Source organism: Ranitomeya variabilis, chromosome 4 (genome assembly GCF_051348905.1).
Source record: "Ranitomeya variabilis isolate aRanVar5 chromosome 4, aRanVar5.hap1, whole genome shotgun sequence".
NCBI lineage: Eukaryota > Metazoa > Chordata > Amphibia > Anura > Dendrobatidae > Ranitomeya > Ranitomeya variabilis.
The window spans coordinates 717,996,576-718,015,236 of NC_135235.1; the positions used below are offsets into that span (position 1 = coordinate 717,996,576).

At 41.4% G+C, this 18,661-nt stretch overlaps 1 protein-coding gene across 2 annotated transcripts in view; it reads left to right on the forward strand.

The window, feature by feature from the left end:
• Positions 1 to 16,062, forward strand: part of LOC143766584 (uncharacterized) — a 41,105-nt gene extending 25,043 nt beyond the window's left edge. For both annotated transcript variants that reach the window (XM_077254369.1, XM_077254370.1), the window contains exons 8-13: positions 4,411 to 4,560; positions 4,688 to 4,867; positions 4,951 to 5,074; positions 5,158 to 5,255; positions 5,454 to 5,544; positions 11,869 to 16,062. In XM_077254369.1, the coding sequence (XP_077110484.1) occupies positions 4,411 to 4,560; positions 4,688 to 4,867; positions 4,951 to 5,074; positions 5,158 to 5,255; positions 5,454 to 5,544; positions 11,869 to 13,286 (2,061 nt within the window). In that variant the 3' untranslated portion in view covers positions 13,287 to 16,062. The remainder of the gene's footprint in view (positions 1 to 4,410; positions 4,561 to 4,687; positions 4,868 to 4,950; positions 5,075 to 5,157; positions 5,256 to 5,453; positions 5,545 to 11,868) is intronic.
• The last annotated feature ends 2,599 nt before the right edge of the window (positions 16,063 to 18,661 follow it).

The following is an 18,661-nucleotide window of genomic DNA, read 5'->3' on the forward strand; positions in this document are numbered from 1 at the left end:
TCATGTTGCATTTGCAGAGCCCCTGGTGTGCCTAAACAGTGAAAACCTCCCAATTCTAACTCCAACCCTAACCCCAACACACCCCTAACCCTAATCCCAACCCTTACCACACCCCTAACCCAACACACCCCTAACCCCAAGACACCCCTTACCCTAAACCCAATTCTAACCACACCCCTAACCCTGACACACCCCTAACCCAACCATAAACGTAATCCAAACCCTAACCCCAACTTTAGCCCCATCCCTAACTTTAGGTCCAACCCTAACTTTAGCCCCAACTCTAACCCTAAGGCCAGGTTCATATTGCGTTGGTGTAGACCATTTAACGCGTGCGATAAATGGACTGCACAATGCTAGTGCCTTTTCCAAGATCGCGTTATGCGATCGCGATAGCACAGAAGCTTCACCTGTGCTAGCAGTGACGGACGCGGAAACGCTGCAGCCCGCGTCCGAGGGTCTGTCACAGAATGACGGCACATCGCTAGCGCATGCCGATTATGGCATGCGTCGGCAATGCGCCCGATAATAGGGTTAATGGCAGCATTAACGGACTGCATTATGCCGCGGTGTAACACAGTCCGTCTAACGGACTGCCGTAACGCAGTGTGACCTCAGCCTAACCCTAATGGGAAAATGGAAATAAATAAATTTTTTAAATTTTATTATTTTTCCCTAACTAAGGCGGTGACAAAGGGGGATTTGATTTACTATTTATAGAGGGTTTTTATAGCGGGTTTTTATGTTTGGCAGCTGTCACACACTAAAAGACGCTTTTTATTTCAAAAAATATCTTTTGTGTTACCACATTCTGAGAGCTATAATTTTTCCATATTTTGGTCCACAGAGTCATGTGAGGTCTTGTTTTTTGCGGGACGAGTTGTCGTTTTTATCGGTACCATGTTTGGGCACATTACATTTTTTGATCGCTTTTTATTCCGATTTTTGTTAGGCAGAATCAAAAAACAAAACACCAATTTATGAATTTCTTTTTTTTTTGGGGGGGAGGCGTTTATACCGTTCCGCATTTGGTAAAATTGATAAAGTAGCTTTATTCCTCGGGTCAGTACAATTGCAGCGATACCTCACTTATATCATTTTTTAATGTTTTGGCGCTTTTATATAATAAAAAAATAGATATAATAATAGATATAATATAATAGAAAAAAATTATTTTTTTTTTGCATCACTTTATTCTGAGGGCTATAACTTTTATTTTTTTGCTAATGACGCTGTCTGTCGGCTAGTTTTTTGCGTGACAAGATGACATTTTCGGCGGTCTTTTTGATTGTATGTTATTCCACTTTTTGTTTGGCGGTATTATGATAAAGCATTGTTTTTTGCCTCATTTTTATTTTTTCACGGGTTCACTGAAGGGGTTATCTAGTGGGACGCTTTTATAGGTCGGGCCGTTATGGACGTGGCGATACTAAATATGAGTACTTTTTAATGTTTTTTTTTTTTTAATTTACATAAAGAAATGTATTTATTGGAACAATATATATATTTTTTCAATTTATTTAGGATTTTTTTTTTTTTTTTTTACACATGTAATTATTATTTTTTTTCTTTGTCCCAGGGTGGGAGATCACTATGTAGTGACAGATCGCTGATCTGACACTTTCCATTGCACTGTGTCAGATCAGCGATCTGATAGGCAGTGCTGCAGGCTTGCCGGCGCCTGCCTTGAGCAGGCGGTTGCAAGCCACCTCCCTGCAGGACCTGGAAAAATCCCCGCTGCCATTTTGGATCCAGGGCCTGCAGGGAAGAGGACAGAGGAGAGGCTCGGAGCAACACGATCACATCGCGTTGTTCTAAGGGTCTCGGGGAAGAATGCAGGGAGCCCCCTCCCTGCACGATGCTTCCCTATGCCGCTGGAACGCTGCGATCATGTTAATGTGCCAGATGTCAGCTGTGGTAATCTATTAGAGGCACCTTTTCTAGCGCTTTGCCTGGCTCTTCCCACTTGCTCTGTAGCGGAGACAAGTGGGGTTAATATTTGTGGGGTTAATGTCACCTTTGTATTGTTAGGTGACATCAAGCCCACGGCTTAGTAATGGAGAGGTGTCTATAAGACACCCACCCATTACTAATCCTATAATTGTATGGTAAATAAAGACACAGCCTGACTAAAGTCCTTTATTTGAAAAAATTACACGGACTCCTTTATTAATCTCAATTAAACCCTACTTACTGCATCCACTAATGTCAGCGAAGCCCTCATTCTCTTGTAATAAAAATAAAATAAAAAAACAACAATATACCATACCTGTCTATCGTTCTGTCCCACGCCGTAATCCATGTCTGGGGGGCTAAATAGTTTTCAACCTTCACGGTGCCAAGATGCAACCGTCCCGGCTGATAGCGCAGCATCATTCACCAGCGGTGACATCAATGAGGCCAGGCTGAACTTCGGTGACCTCAGGACCGTGGGAAAATGCCAGTGATGATGTCACTCTGGTCAATGATGTTGCGCTCTCAGCATCTCATTCACCAGTGGTTTTCAGCCGGGGCAGTCACATCTTGGAACCGTCCAGGTTGAAAACTAGCCCCTAGACATTGATTACGGCGTGGGAGAGACCAATGGACAGGTATGGTACATTGTTTTTTTTTTTATTTTATTTGTATTACAGGAGATCGAGGGCTTCGCTGGGATTAGGCGTAATAGTAAAAATGGAAAACTGTGTTTAGTTTTATTTCAAATAAAAGACTTTATTCTGGCTGTGATTTTATTCAACATGTAACTATAGGATCAAACATGATCGCGTTGCTCCGAGCCTCTCCTCCGTCCTCTTCCCTGCAGGCCCTGCAGGGAGGTGGCTTGCAAGCGCCTGCTCAAAGAAGGCGCCGGCAAGCGTGCAGCACTGCCTGTCAGATCGCTAATCTGACACAACGCAATGCAAAGTGTCAGATCAGCGATCTGTCACTACATAGTAATGTCCCTCCCTGGGACAAAGTAAAAAAGTTAAAAAAAATAATAATTACATGTGTAAAATATATATATATATATATATATATATATATATATATATATATATATATATATATATATATATATATATATATATATATATATACACATACATACATACATACATACATACATACATACATACATACATACATACATACATACACTCACCGGCCACTTTATTAGGTACACCATGCTAGTAACGGGTTGGACCCCTTTTGCCTTCAGAACTGCCTCAATTCTTCGTGGCATAGATTCAGCAAGGTGCTGGAAGCATTCCTCAGAGATTTTGGTCCATATTGACATGATGGCATCACACAGTTGCCGCAGATTTGTCGGCTGCACATCCCAAAGATGCTCCATACAAGGCAGGATGGATCCATGCTTTCATGTTGTTTACGCCAAATTCTGACCCTACCATCCGAATGTCGCAGCAGAAATCGAGACTCATCAGACCAAGCAACGTTTTTCCAATCTTCTACTGTCCAATTTCGATGAGCTTGTACAAATTGTAGCCTCAGTTTCCTGTTCTTAGCTGAAAGGAGTGGTACCCGGTGTGGTCTTCTGCTGCTGTAGCCCATCTGCCTCAAAGTTCGACGCACTGTGCGTTCAGAGATGCTCTTAGGCCTACCTTGGTTGTAACGGGTGGCGATTTGAGTCACTGTTGCCTTTCTATCAGCTCGAACCAGTCTGCCCATTCTCCTCTGACCTCTGGCATCAACAAGGCATTTCCGCCCACAGAACTGCCGCTCACTGGATTTTTTTTCTTTTTCGGACCATTCTCTGTAAACCCTAGAGATGGTTGTGCGTGAAAATCCCAGTAGATCAGCAGTTTCTGAAATACTCAGACCAGCCCTTCTGGCACCAACAACCATGCCACGTTCAAAGGCACTCAAATCACCTTTCTTCCCCATACTGATGCTCGGTTTGAACTGCAGGAGATTGTCTTGACCATGTCTACATGCCTAAATGCACTGAGTTGCCGCCATGTGATTGGCTGATTAGAAATTAAGTGTTAACAAGAAGTTGGACAGGTGTACCTAATAAAGTGGCCAGTGAGTGTGTATATATATATATATAGTTTCAATAAATACATTTCTTTATGTAAATAAAAAAGAAAACAAGAAAAGTACTCAAATATCAACCCCACTTGCCACCGCTACAAAGAAAGTGTGAAGAGCCGGGTAAAGCGCCAGAATAGGTGCATCTAATAGGGCAGCTGCGGGCTGCTATTTTAAGGCTGGGGGGCCTATATCAATGACCTCTTACCAGCCTGAGAATACCGGCCCCCAGCTGTGAGCTTTAGCAAGGCTGGTTGTCAAAAATGCCGTTGATTTAAATAATAAATCTCCTCATATGTTTCCCTTATTATCTCCAGTAATTGTATTATTACACAGAATTTTTATGATGTTACATCGGCTCATCTTCTTCTCATTCAGGTCTCTACAATATCGGATCCTCTCAGTGAAGATCTTCTATATAAGAGAATTTTCCTGATTAACTCATCAAAGATGGATATGGACAGAGAAAAGATGGCAGAGAAAATATTACACCTCACCCTAGAGATCCTCTTCCGGCTTACTGGAGAGGTGAGAGATTCTGATGACGTCACATTACATCATTCTTATCTATGGGAATAACAGATGGACAGAACTGGAGAGGTGAGGACTCTGGAAATGTCTGTAGTGAGATTTCTTAATGTGTCTCCATAACCAGGATTACACAGTAGTGAAGAAGACCTCTAGTGAGCGCTGTCAGGACCCTGTGTCTGAGGGATGGGGAAGACCCCTGAGCCCAATCACGGGGCCTCCACCTCACCCCCTGATACATGAGGACATCAATGACCAGAAGATCCTAGAACTCACCTACAAGATGATTGAGCTGCTGACTGGAGAGGTGACACTGCTGGGAATGCTGGGACATTATACAGTAACACTATGAAGGGATCGGGGGGATGACGATATCATTGTATGTATCAGGTTCCTATAAGGTGTCAGGATGTCGCTGTCCATTTCTCCATGGAGGAGTGGGAGTATTTAGAAGGACACAAAGATCTGTACAAGGACGTCATGATGGAGGTTCCTCAGCCCCTCATATCACCAGGTAATAGACAGGACTAAATACACACTGCCTATACTTATCTGTATGTAAAGAATAAATTCAGTCCCTGTATGTGTTTCCTCCAGATCTATCCAGTAAGAGGACAACACCAGAGAGATGTCCCCATCCTCTTCTTCCACAGGACTGTAAACAAGAAAATCCTGATATTCCTCAGGATCATCAGGTAGATGGACAGAAGGTGTCATGAGATCTCCCCTATGATGTGTAGACGGCTGTGAAGGTCTTGTGTTCAGTCTTGTTTTATCCCCAAGTATTGTATATTTTATTTTTGTGTAATGAGAACGGTGGAGATGGCAGGATTAGAGCTGATCATAGATGTGACTTCTCCATCTGTCTGTGACTTTTACAATATTTGTTTCAGGGTGAAGATCTGACCCATATTAATACTACAGAGACGTATGTGAGGGGTGATGAGTGGTGTAAAGGGGAGATTCCTACATATGACTACCCAGGTGAGGAGTAACCACTAAATGCAGAGAAGTCACAGATTCTTCTCAGTCACCGGCTGTGGCTGTTTTATCGGTGGTGTAGTTCGTCTGTATTACCATGATCGCCATTTTGCCTCTAGACCACAACATTCTCCTCCATTCAAAACTGTTCAAGCGACTTTGGGCATTGAAAGCCCTTTAATATAGAACTTACAACCTGGAGGATCCACCTACCCTCTGGGGATGGAAGACGGCGACCGTTACCTACCCAGATCTGTAAACTACAAAGCCAAATGACAGCGTACGTAGAATGTGCTGACAAGTTAGAAAATCACTTGAGGAAAAGTATTATGATGGGTCTGTAAGAGAAAGTGGAGGGTAATGATGCTGTTGGCTTCCTAGATCCCTGATATCTTATTGGATGAATCTCTACCTTCTCTCCCTTCTGTGCTGCTGAATGTGCTCATATGGTCCCTACAAGACCAGGTCCAGTCTTTCTGGTCAAACTTTGCTTTTATGATTGACAAGATTAAGCATTGAGCAGTGAGGGTCAAGTGTGAATTTCTGTACAATAACAGGATACTTTTCTGCTCAATGATGACAAAAGTATTCTAGGAGTGATACCTTAATTGGCTAACCAGAAAATAATATGTGCTGTGCTGTATACTGCTAAGTGGGCTGTGCTGTATTCTACTACGTGGGCTGTGCTGTATACTGCTACGAGGGCTGTGCTGTATACTGCTACGTGGGCTGTGCTGTATACTGCTACGTGGGCTGTGCTGTATACTGCTACGTGGGCTGTGCTGTATACTGCTACGTGGGCTGTGCTGTATACTGCTACGTGGGCTGTGCTGTATACTGCTACGTGGGCTGTGCTGTATACTGCTACGTGGGCTGTGCTGTATACTACTACGTGGGCTGTGCTGTATACTGCTAGGTGGGCTGTGTTGTATACTGCTACGTGGGCTGTGCTGTATACTGCTACGTGGGCGTGCTGTATACTGCTACGTGGGCTGTGCTATATACTGCTACGTGGGCTGTGCTGTATATTGCTACGTTGGCTGTGCTGTATACTGCTACGTTGGCTGTGCTGTATACTGCTACGTGGGCTGTGCTGTATATTGCTATGTTGGCTGTGCTGTATACTGCTACGTGGGCTGTGCTGTATACTGCTACGTGGGCTGTGCTGTATATTGCTACGTTGGCTGTGCTGTATACTGCTACGTTGGCTGTGATGTATACTGCTACGTGGGCGTGCTGTATACTGCTACGTGGGCTGTGCTGTATACTACTGTGTGGGCTGTGCTGTATACTACTACATGGGCTGTGTTATCTGCTATGCGGGCTGTGCTATATACTATGCGGGTTGTGCTATATACTATGCGGGTTGTGCTATATACTATGCGGGTTGCGCTATATACTATGCGGGCTTTGCTATACACTATGGGGGTATATTATATTCTATGGGGGAGGCCGTGTTATATACTATGGGAGGCTGCATTATATTCTATTGGGGCTACATTATATATTATGGGGAGGTGGACTGTATTATATTCTATGGGGGGCTGTATTAGATTTTATGAGGGATGATTGCATCATACTCTTTGATGGGGCTCCATTATATTCTGTGGGGAGGTGGGCTGTATTATATTCTATTCGGGTCTACATTATATTCTATGGGGGGCTGTATTAGATTTATATTCTTTGAGGGGGGATTGCACAATACTCTATGAGGGCGCTGCATTAAACTATGAGGGGGGCTGCATTATATTCTATGGGGTGGCTGCATTATACTCTGGGGTGACTGCATTATATTCTGTAGGGTGGTGGCTGCATTATACTATATGTGGGCTGCATTATACTGTATCAAGGACTATGGGGATTACGTTATACTATATGAAGAACTATGGGGCGCATTATACTATGGGAAGTGAATTGTACTACATGGATGACTATGGCGGTGCATTATACTATATGGAGCACTATGAGGAGTGTATTATGCTATATTGGGGACTGAGCAGTGTATTTTAATATATGGAGGACTATCGGGAGTGTACTATACTATATGGAGGACTGTGGTGCACATTGTAATATTTGGAGGACTATGGGGTGTATTTTACTAAACAAGTAAAATGCTGCATATTCAGATTGTTTTTGCTGGAACAAAAATCATTGTTCTCAGCAGCACATCGCCGGTGTAAACTGTAGATGTGCTGCTGATAACATGATGCTGTATGGTGATCTGTTAGTGATCTATTAGTGATCGTTCTGTCCCATCATTATTCCTCAGTTGGTGGAAAGAGGCCGGTAAACAAGCGTTGAACAATTTCAATATTGCTGATCACACTCATTTAGCGGCCTGAACTCCGCGCACGTAAATACAACCGAAATGCTTCTGTGTGATGTGCAATATGTTAGCATTTGGGGCCCCATTTTAAACTTTGCCTAGGGCCCCACTTTGCCTAAAACCGGCCCTGCCTACAAGTGTACAAATATATTATACAGTCGCCATGTGACAAATGGGCCTGTGTAACTTCAAATGCCAGGGCTGAATTTTAGTCCCTGTCCGGCCCTGCTGCAAACATATTATTTTCTAGTTAGCCAATAAAGGTATCGCTCCTAGAATAATTTTGTCATCATTGGGCAGAAAGTATTCACATCGATTGTACAAGAACAGCAGAGTTTCCCTTTATCCTGAAATTTCGATTTCTTTTAGAGCCAACGAACTTCAAGGAAGCTTGTGATAAACTGCATAAAATCCATTACACCTGTGCCGTGATATAGCTCTGAGCTGTGCGCGGCTGATGGCTGTAATATACATTTATTCACGCCTGCAGGAGATGTGTTGGCTCCAGTCCTGGTTTCATGGCTTCACTGCATGTTATAAATGACATTATGTTTTCCATCCTAAGGAATTCAGATTACTGCACAATCTCTCCTGAAATCGGGAGCAATATTGTATTCTCTAATCTTCTGGTCAGGACACATAGTAGCTTCAATGGTCCACCATAAATGAATGCAACTCCGGTTTAATGTTGAAGTTCTTCCCTCGTACATACGTTTTTGTTGGGAATGTAACATATAATAGAAAAATGTTTGCTTTTTTACCTGTTCATTCTGTATGATAGTTTAATTGTGGTGGGATTGAGCTGCCTCACTTATGTGAGTCTGTAACTCCCTGATAGTCTTAAAAAAAAAACAAAAAAAACTCTCCATTGATACCTGGTGATGAAATCCGTCTTGTGGTTTTTTTTCATTAATGAGATTCTCGTGCTCTAGGGCGGGGCTTTATGTGGTGCTCTGCTTTGATATTCATCTGTATTGGCTTATGGCAGGTCACTGATCCTTCACTGACCTGCCCCCATTTTTACATAATGCATATAATAGTGTTGATATTATTGTTGATCATGCCTATAATATTGTGACTATTGTGAAGCTTAGAAATTTTTTTTACATCAAGCAAAATGACACCGACGGCGCCTGCCAGTTGCATCTATCTCTTACTTATAGATGCTACTGCACAGGCGCCGCCATCACCGTTGCCATTTTTCTGGATGTAATTTATTTTCTAAGCCTCACAATAGCCACAATATTATAGGCCTTATCAACAATAATATCAACGCTATTATATGCATTATGTAAAAATGGGGGGCAGGTCACTGAGGGATCAGTCACCCACCATAAGCCAATACAGATGAATATGTAATCAGGGCACCACACAAAGCCCCACCCACAGCCCCGCCTCAGAGCACAAGAATCTCATTAACTGAAAACTACAAATACAGATTAAACAACAACCACAAGAAGGATTTCATCACCAGGTATCAATGTACTCAGTATAACGGCGCTGACCTGATAGTGTCTGTAGTTACTGTGCACAATCCTGCTGACAGGTTCACTTTAAGACATCTCAGCTCTGCACTATTATACAAAGTTCTTTTTAAATGTGTAATATTTCTTCTTGAAACTCATCTGACAGAAAATATTGGCCCTTATGATAGTTTAGATTGTGATGTCACCAAGCCCCATGCTCTAATTACCCCAGAGAGGTTTCACCACTAGCTACTCATTTATTACTGATGAAGACTGTTGATGTTGATCATTTCAGTAGATGTTATTGTTTATAGTCACAGTTTTTGATTACAGTAGTCAGTGTCAAAAATACTCTGATTTAACCTCTTCCTGCAGCCAGTTTTGTGTTCTTAATTAGGCCCCGTTTTCATATCTGACTTGTGTCACGTTATGTAGTGATAACTTTGGAATTATTCACAAACTATAGAAAATAAATGGATCTTACAAATTATTTTCCAACTTTGCACAATACGCTACATACGATTGTACTGTCTGGGCACATGGCAGTGTTCAGAAGGGAAGGAGCGCCATGTAACTATTTGAATGTAGATCTAGCTAGACTAGATTGCAGACACAATGTATTGGGTCACCTGGCAGCTCAAAAGATATCCACCATGGACATGCTTGGCACGATCTTCTCTGCTTTCCATATCCCAAGGATTGCCTTGCTCATCGACCTGTAACACCCTTACATGTATCTTGACTTACACTGGGACCCCTAGGCTTGGACTATGGTGTTACCTGCTATTCTGTGGTGTTAGATGGCAAGAAGAATAGTCAGGTAGCTGGATCAGAACCAGAAGGATAGAATCAGAAGACACAAAAGTAGTCAGTAATCGGGCCACATTCACAACAGGAAGCAAATACACAAGCCACAAGGTGAGCACAGAGGACTGAACCAGAGAAGAACAACGCTGTTTCTGGCAGATTCCGGTCATGTGCTTTGAGCTTTAGTAGGGTGTGGTACTTTCCAAATGGCTGAAGTAGGGAGCAGATTACTCCAGCTGGACAGCAGGAACAGATCCCAGAGGAGATTCGACACACCATATGCAGAAGCCCTAATTAGGGTTGATCAAATAGCTTCGGATAAGTGCTTATCCGAATAGCTATAGCACTTCCCGAATAGCTGCCTCGGTAACCTGGATACCTGTAGCGCTCCTGATAATGAGCTGTTCGGCGTCGCTGCTGCATGTGTCGTGGCTGTGTGACAGTCACAACACATGCATGGATAGCCCAAAAACGGGCACGGGCTCTGCATGTATGTGTTGTCACTGTCACACAGCCACAACACAGGCAGCTGCAGCGCCGAACAGATGATTATCGGGAGCGCTCCATGTAACAAGGTTCCCGAGGCAACTATTCGGTAAGCGCTATAGCTATTATGATAAGGAGTTTTGCAAAGCTAGGCGATCACCCTAGCCCTAATATAACTAAACGAAAGAAAACCAGAATAGTCGAAATCCCCATAAAGTGATTCCATTTTATAAATTAATTCACTGAGGGTTATAATCTATACACACGTGGTCAAAATTGTTGGTACCCCTCGTTTAATGACAGAAAAACACACAATGGTCACAGAAATAACGACTCTAACAAAAGTAATAATAAATAAAAAAGATTGTAGACGCCTGTGATGCTAATTACTGGACACACCTTGATTTAAAATGTCCCTTTTGTCACATTTTCAGGGGTACCATCATTTCTGTCCAGGCCTATTTTCATGAGTTTTATTTATTTTTCTTAATTTTGTGGACGCATGGTTGAAAAGCAATGTCTGACTTTCATTTGTTCATTTTCATAGATTATTTATTATTACTTTTGTCAGATTCAAGTTATATTTGTGACTGTTGTGGCATTTTCTGTCATTAAACGAGGGGTAACAACAATTTTGACCACGTGTGTAGGAGGACTGAATATTTTGATTCCACAGCCACTTTCCAGAAATTAACATGCAGTGGAATTTGTAGACTGAAAATTACACATTTGCCATTTTGTTACCCAACACTTAGTGCCAAGATTGTGCTCACTATAATATTGCTAAACACAGGGATCCTAAATTTTGTTTTTGCACACTGCAAGACTCAGAAGTGAGAGCGGATTTTGCTGAATTGGTTTATAGAAACCCTGTTGCTTTTCAACAGCCTTTGAGCCACTAATAGTGTGGGAACCTCTGTTTTTCCATTGACAGATTATGGACCTGAGTAGGGACTTGTTTTTTGTAAGATGAGAATCGATATTATTTTTGCCTACATAACATTGATTTGTTTATTTTGATTCAATATTTGGGAGGCAGAATGAACAAACAGTTGAACACCATGCACTACTGATTCATCTAATAAGGTTTTCTATTAGACTGTGAACTGTCATTGACTTGGTAAATAATTACAGTTTTTTTACATAGCCTGCCATTTTTATAGACAGTTTAAGTAGCTATGTTCAAACATGTAAAATTCAAGGATATTTTATTCAAAAATAATTGTTTTTTTTTCTTAACAGATGACTGTACCCGGAGATCAGAGGGACAGCTGACATCTTCAATTTTTAAATCAGATGATCTCGAAATCCCACAGGATGCAACTGAATTGAATGGCATTACTTCAGATATACCATCATCCCTTCATAGCAAAGATCTGTCATCTGATCCTTTGAAACAGGTCCTGTCTTCTGATTTATTACTGACTACAAAGGAAAATGAAAGTCACAAAATAAGCATTAAAACACAATCTGCTCCTGAAGAAAATAAGTCATTTTCACATTCAGAATATGGGAATACCATAAACCAAAGAACCCACACAGGGGAGAAATCTTTTTCCTGTTCAGAATGTGGGAAATGTTTTAACGAAAAATCAGATTTGGTTGTGCACCATAGAACTCACACTGGGAAGAAGCCTTTTCTCTGTTCAGAATGTGGGAAATATTTTAACCGAAAAGCAGATTTGGTTGTGCACCATAGAACTCACACAGGGGAGAAGCCTTTTTGCTGTTCAGAATGTGGGAAATGTTTTAACCGAAAATCAGAATTGGTTCTGCACCATAGAACTCACACAGGGGAGAAGCCGTTTTGCTGTTCAGACTGTGGGAAATGTTTTTACCGAAAACCAGATTTGGTTGTGCACCATAGAACTCACACAGGGGAGAAGCCTTTTTGCTGTTCAGAATGTGGGAAATGTTTTAACCGAAAATCAGATTTGGTTAGGCACCAGAGAATCCACACAGGGGAGAAGCCTTATTCATGTTCAGAATGTGGGAAATGTTTTAGCGAGAAATCAGACTTGGTTCAGCACCATAGAACTCACACAGGGGAGAAGCCTTTTTCGTGTTCAGAATGTGGGAATTGTTTTACCCACAAATGTCATCTTGTTACACACCAGAGAACTCACACAGGGGAGAAGCCATTTTCTTGTTCAGACTGTGGGAAATGTTTTAAGCATAAATCATATTTTGTTACGCACCAGAGAACCCACACAGGGGAGAAGCCTTTCTCCTGTTCAGAATGTGGGAAGCGTTTTAACCAGAAAACAAATTTGATTAAACACCAGAGAAGTCACACAGGGGTGAAGTATTTTTCCTGTTCAGAATGTGGGAAATATTTTAACCATAAATTTATTCTTGTTGCGCACCAGAGAACTCACACAGGAGAGAAGCCTTTTTCCTGTTCAGCATGTGGGAAATGTTTTGCAAAGAAATCAACCTTGGTTATGCACCAGAGAACCCACACAGGGGAGAAGCCTTTTTCATGTTCAGAATGTGGGAAATGTTTTGTGAATAAAGCAAATCTTCTTAGTCACCAGAGAACTCACACAGGGGAGAAGCCTTTTTCATGTTCAGAATGTGGGAAATGTTTTAAAGAGAAATCATATCTGGTTAGTCACAAAAAAATTCACAGAGGGGAGAAGCCTCTTTCATGTGATTAATGTGGAAAATATTTTACACAGAAATTAACTCTAAATAAACATCAGCGCAGTCACACAGGGGAGAAGCTCCTTGGGGGTCTAGTTTCCAATATGGGTTCACTTGTTGGGGGTTTCTACTGTTTAGGTAAATTGGGGCTCTGCAAACGCAATGTGACGCCTGCAGACCAATCCATCTAAGTCTGCATTCCAAATGGTGCTCCTTCCCTTCCGAGCTCTGCCATGCACCCAAACGGTGGTTCCCCCCCACATATAGGGTATCAGCGTACTCAGGACAAATTGGATAACAACATGATCACTGCACCCCTAGATGAATTAGTTTAGAGGTGTAGTTTATAAAATGAAGTCACTTATGGGGGGTTCTGGCAACTCAGGGGCTCTCCCAGAGGGTCAAGGCACCCGCAAACCATAACGGTAAAATCTGCACTATAGTATGCGGTCCTTCACTTCTGAGCTTTGCACTGTGCCTCAAAAATATTTCCCGATTACTAACAAAATTGACCATATCTATAGACTAGAGGAACTCTCAAGTTGGGAAGCGCATGTCCATGAACGTTTTGTATCGAATTGGCTCCCCTGGAGAATGTTTCGATCCGAGGCGTCCTAATATTGCTACTTACTTGTTCTTGCCATTTTGAGATTTTATACTACCGTACTGTTTATTTCTTGAGTGATATATTCACGTGTGTTTGATCTGTTATGTTAATTGTTCTCCCCTCCCCCTTTCCTATTCTCTCCCCCCTAGACTTTTCCATTCAGGCCCTCCTCCCTTTCCTTTGCCCTTCTTTTCCCCTCCCCTTTTCACCTCCTCCTTCCCTACCTTTCTCCAATGTTGTCAGTCTGGGTCTACATATTGTCATTATTGAAATGGCTATGGTTTACTTACTCTATCACAAATTGTATATAACGTTCCCAGTCTTTACTTTTAAATAAAGAATTTACAAAAAAAAAAAAAAATTTCCCGATTACATGTCGGGTATTGACTCACTCAGGAAAAAATGGACCTCAGTTTGTTTGAAAAAATTTCTATTAGCCCTTTAGAAAAATTAATAACTTGGGGCTAAAACAATATTGTAGTTGTAAAAATGTAATCAATTGTTTCTTCACCGCTCAATGGTATAAAATTTTGTGAGACACATGTGGTGTCAATATGATCACTGCACCCCTAGATGAATTCATAGGGAAGTGTAGTTTGTAATATGATGGGGGAGTTCTGTTCTGGCACCTCAAGTGCTCTGCCAATGTGACATGGCACCCTCAAACCATTCCAGCAAAATCTGAACTCCCATATGGCACCTCTTCCCTTCTGAGCTGTGCACTGTGCCTCAAAAGTAGTATTCTCCCACATTTGGGGTATCCGCATACTCAGGAGAAATTGCACCATACAATTTGTTGTGCAATTTCTCCTGTTACCCTTGTGAAAATAAAAATAAATTGGGGCTAAAATCACATTTTTCTGAGGAAAATGTAATTTTTTTATTTTCATGGCTCAACGTTATAAATTTCTGTGAAGCACCAAGGTGCTCACCACACATCCAAATACATTTCTTGAGGGTTCTAGTTTCCAAAGTTGGGTCTCTTGTAGGGGGTTTCCACTGTTCAGGCACATCAGGGGCTCTCAAAATGGGACATGACGTCCACTAATGATTCCAGCAAATTCTACATTCAAAAATTAAAATGATGCTAACTCCCTTCTGAGCTCTGCCGTGCGCACAAATAGTAGTTCTCTCCCTCATGTGGGGTATCAACTTACTCAGGAGAAATTGCACAACAAATTGTATGGTGCAATTTCTCCTGTTTCCCTTATAAAAATGCAAAATTTGAGGCTAGAATAATATTTTGTGGGGAAAATGTGTTTTTCACGGCTCAACATTATACACTTCTATGAAGCCTCAAGAGTTCAATGTGCTTACCACACATCTAGATCCATTCGCTGAGGGGTCTAGTTTTCAAAATGGCATCTCTTGAAGGGGATTTTCACTGTTTAGGCACATCAAGGGCTCTTCAAAAGCGACATGGAATCTACTTATTCTTCCAGCAAATTTTGCATTCAATTAGTCAAATGGTGCTTCTTCCCTACGAAGCTCTGCTGTGCACCCAAATAGTGGTTTTCCTCAAGATATGCCATACTGTCATGCTCAGTATAAATAGCACAACAAATTTTGGGGTCCATTTTCTTCTTGTAAACTTTATGAAAATAAAAAAAGTATTTATTTATTTTTTTGTGGAAAAAAGTAAAATGTTAATTCTTTTTCCACATTTTAAAAATTCCTATGAAGGACCTGAAGGGTTAATAAACTTTTTGAATGTGGTTTTGTGCAGCTTAAGGGGTGCAGTTTTTACAATGTTGTGACTTTGGGGTATTTTCTGTCATATAGGCACCTCAAAGTCACTTCAAATGTGAAGTGATCCCTAAAAAAAATAGTTTTGTAAATTATTTTTTTACATTTTTTTGGGATAAAGGAGAAATCGCTGGTCAACTTTAAATTTTTATAAGTTCCTAGCAAAAAAATGTTTCAGAAAATTGTGTAAAGTAGACATGTGGGAAATGTTATTTATTAACTATTTTATGTGACATATCTCTCTGATTTTAGGGCATAAAAATTCAAGCTTTGAAAATTGCTAAAAATGTTTCACAATTAAGCACAAGCTATATCAAAAAGTTTTTACTACTATGAATTACAATATGTCAGGAAAAACTTTTTTTGTGTTATACTATTTGTATATTGTTTTGGAAAATTCAGTAAAAATTCTGTTAATAAAAAAACAAAAACCTGAAAGTCTCCACTTTAATTGTACCTCAGTTGTTTCATAATAAATCTAAATTTGTTGGCCTGCAAAGCTGAAATCAAGTTTCAGTCACTGACCAAATATTTCAGGACCTAACTGCGTTCATATATTTACACTATATGAACAACTATTGCATCTTTTGTCCCCACCCCCAAAACAAAACCCAAAATGTCTCCTGCCCCTTTTCCTAACTCCCAATTCCAAAATAGACAATGACATTCCAAGTTGCCAATCCTCCCTCTTTTCTAAAATTTTCAAGATAAAGCATCTTCAGCCTCGCTCTTTACCTCTCCTACAGACAAAATAGGGGAAAAACAAAAAACTTTTATTAATTAGTTATTTTTTTTATTAGTTTTTTTAAAAGGACAATTACGATAAAATGTCCCCAATCCCATTTTCTTTTATCCCAATCCAAAATGCTTAGGTCAGATTATGTCTCCAAAGACCCCTGTAGAGGAATATTCAGGTCCCATCGCCATGAGCCATTATACAGAAAAATAGCGCTATCTCCATAGTTCTTACACAGGACACAGATCAGACAAGGTCTCATATTCAGGCCCCAGCGCCATGCCCCATTATACAGAAGAATAGCGCGATCTCCATAGTTCTTACACAGGAGAAAGAGATCAGACAAAGTCTTGTCGTAGCTGTTTTTATTCTGACCCAGTGTCAGCTGACAGATCACCAGTGAGGCCTAATTGTGGATTTACGCCCTTAATTGACAAGCGCTTGGAGACAAAAGACACCTCACATGTATCCTGTGAGCAAGTCACTTTTATCTGATATATTAAAAGCCAAAGCAATGTTTTATACCATTTACACAAAATGCATTTCAATGTAAGTCATGTAGCCCCCACCAGCACCCAGGGTCATACTGACCTTTATTCCTCACAACGTACCAAAAACATGTTGTGACTGACTATTGAGAACATACATGATAAGAAGTGTAGTCTCCTTGAAGGGGAGACCATCAGACTACTGCGTTAACAGATTCTAGTAATTCTAACACTTAAAGGCAAGAGGCACTTAAAGGCAAACTATTAACCCTTCTATAACAATTTCCCCCTTTTGTAAATGGTATAACCTTTGCTACGGGGTTAGCTGATGTCCACAAAGGAGCTACTGTCTCATGGGTCTAGTACCCACAAGGGGGCTTTCTACCTGCTTCGCCCATCCACCCTCAGTGTGGACACTCACCTCCCCTGTCAGCAGTGGCCATACGGGGCTTATGATACACTACAGAAGGTTCAGCCTTAGGTAATACATATATTAGCGCTTTTACGGCTACATAAAACAATAAGCAAAGCAACAAAATTTGCATAAAAGTCTGTCAAGTCAAAAATAATCCCTCCCTCTAGGCCGCTAAGCCAATCGGCTGGATTTAAAAAGGAGTCTCTATACTGTATTAGTCTTATTAATAACTTTAAGGAACCAAGAAAATCTGAGTCCAAGTCTCATTGTGTATACAGTGTGGTGTTAATACCCTCCTTGGCTCCTGGGGTATGGCAAAGTACAGCATAGTCCTTGCAGATACTGGGCTGTGTGTACAGATCCAACAGTCCAGCAGTTTTTGTCCTTGTCGACATTTAAAAGTGTATTCAGTGTCTCTGTAAGGTGCAAACATCCTACCACTGCCAGCAAGGTGATTAGAACAACAGTCTTTCTGCTAGTGAAAAGATCTTTTTGCAGTGACTGGCATGGATCCAGGTGGGCGTTCCCTCAAGTGAATGTGGTCAGCTGGACTTTACAACGGGCCGTCAAACCGTGGATATAGGCTCCTTCTCGCGTGTCTGTGTATGACCACCCAATCACCTGGATTCAGCAGATGTGCGTCTGCACTGGCATTAAGATCTGGAATGGATGAAAACATATGTTTATGCACCACATGAAGTATTTTCTGCAAGGCCTGGACATGGGCTGCCATAGCACCGTGTTGCATTTGTAGCACCTGTGGGAAGTACAGACCAGTCTCTGGCAAACTACTAAACAGGACTTCAAAAAGGGGACAAGCCTGTCTTTCTATTTGGAGTGTGTCTGACTAGAAAGAGTGCAAGCGACAAGCATTCTACCCCGCTCTTTCCTGTGTCTGCCATGGCCTTTGAATTTTCAGTTTAAGTGTCCTATTTAGTCTTTCCACTTTCCCACTACTTTGTTGTCTGTATGGTGCATGATATGCTTGCTGTACTCCCAGGGCCTGCATGACTTCCCTCAATATTTCTCCCGTGAAGTGTGTGCCCCTATCGCTCTCTATGGTTTCTGGGACACGATACCTGCAGATCAGTTCTTTCATCTGTTTGTCTGCAGTCACTTTAGCATTTGCACATTTTACCGGATAGGCTTCCAGCCAACCAGAGAAGAGATCTACACATACTAGGACATTTTTCACACACTCCTACCTTGGGTAGCTGTATGTAGTAAGTCTGCAGTCTCTGAAACGGGTAGAGAGGCCTGGGTGTTGCTTTCTTAGGGATTTTTACTGTTTTACCAGGGTTGTGCTGTGCACAGATGAGGCATGACCGTACGAGCTTTGCTGCTGCCTAACTGAAACCAGGAGCGATCCGGAAGGCATCTACCATGGACACATGTGA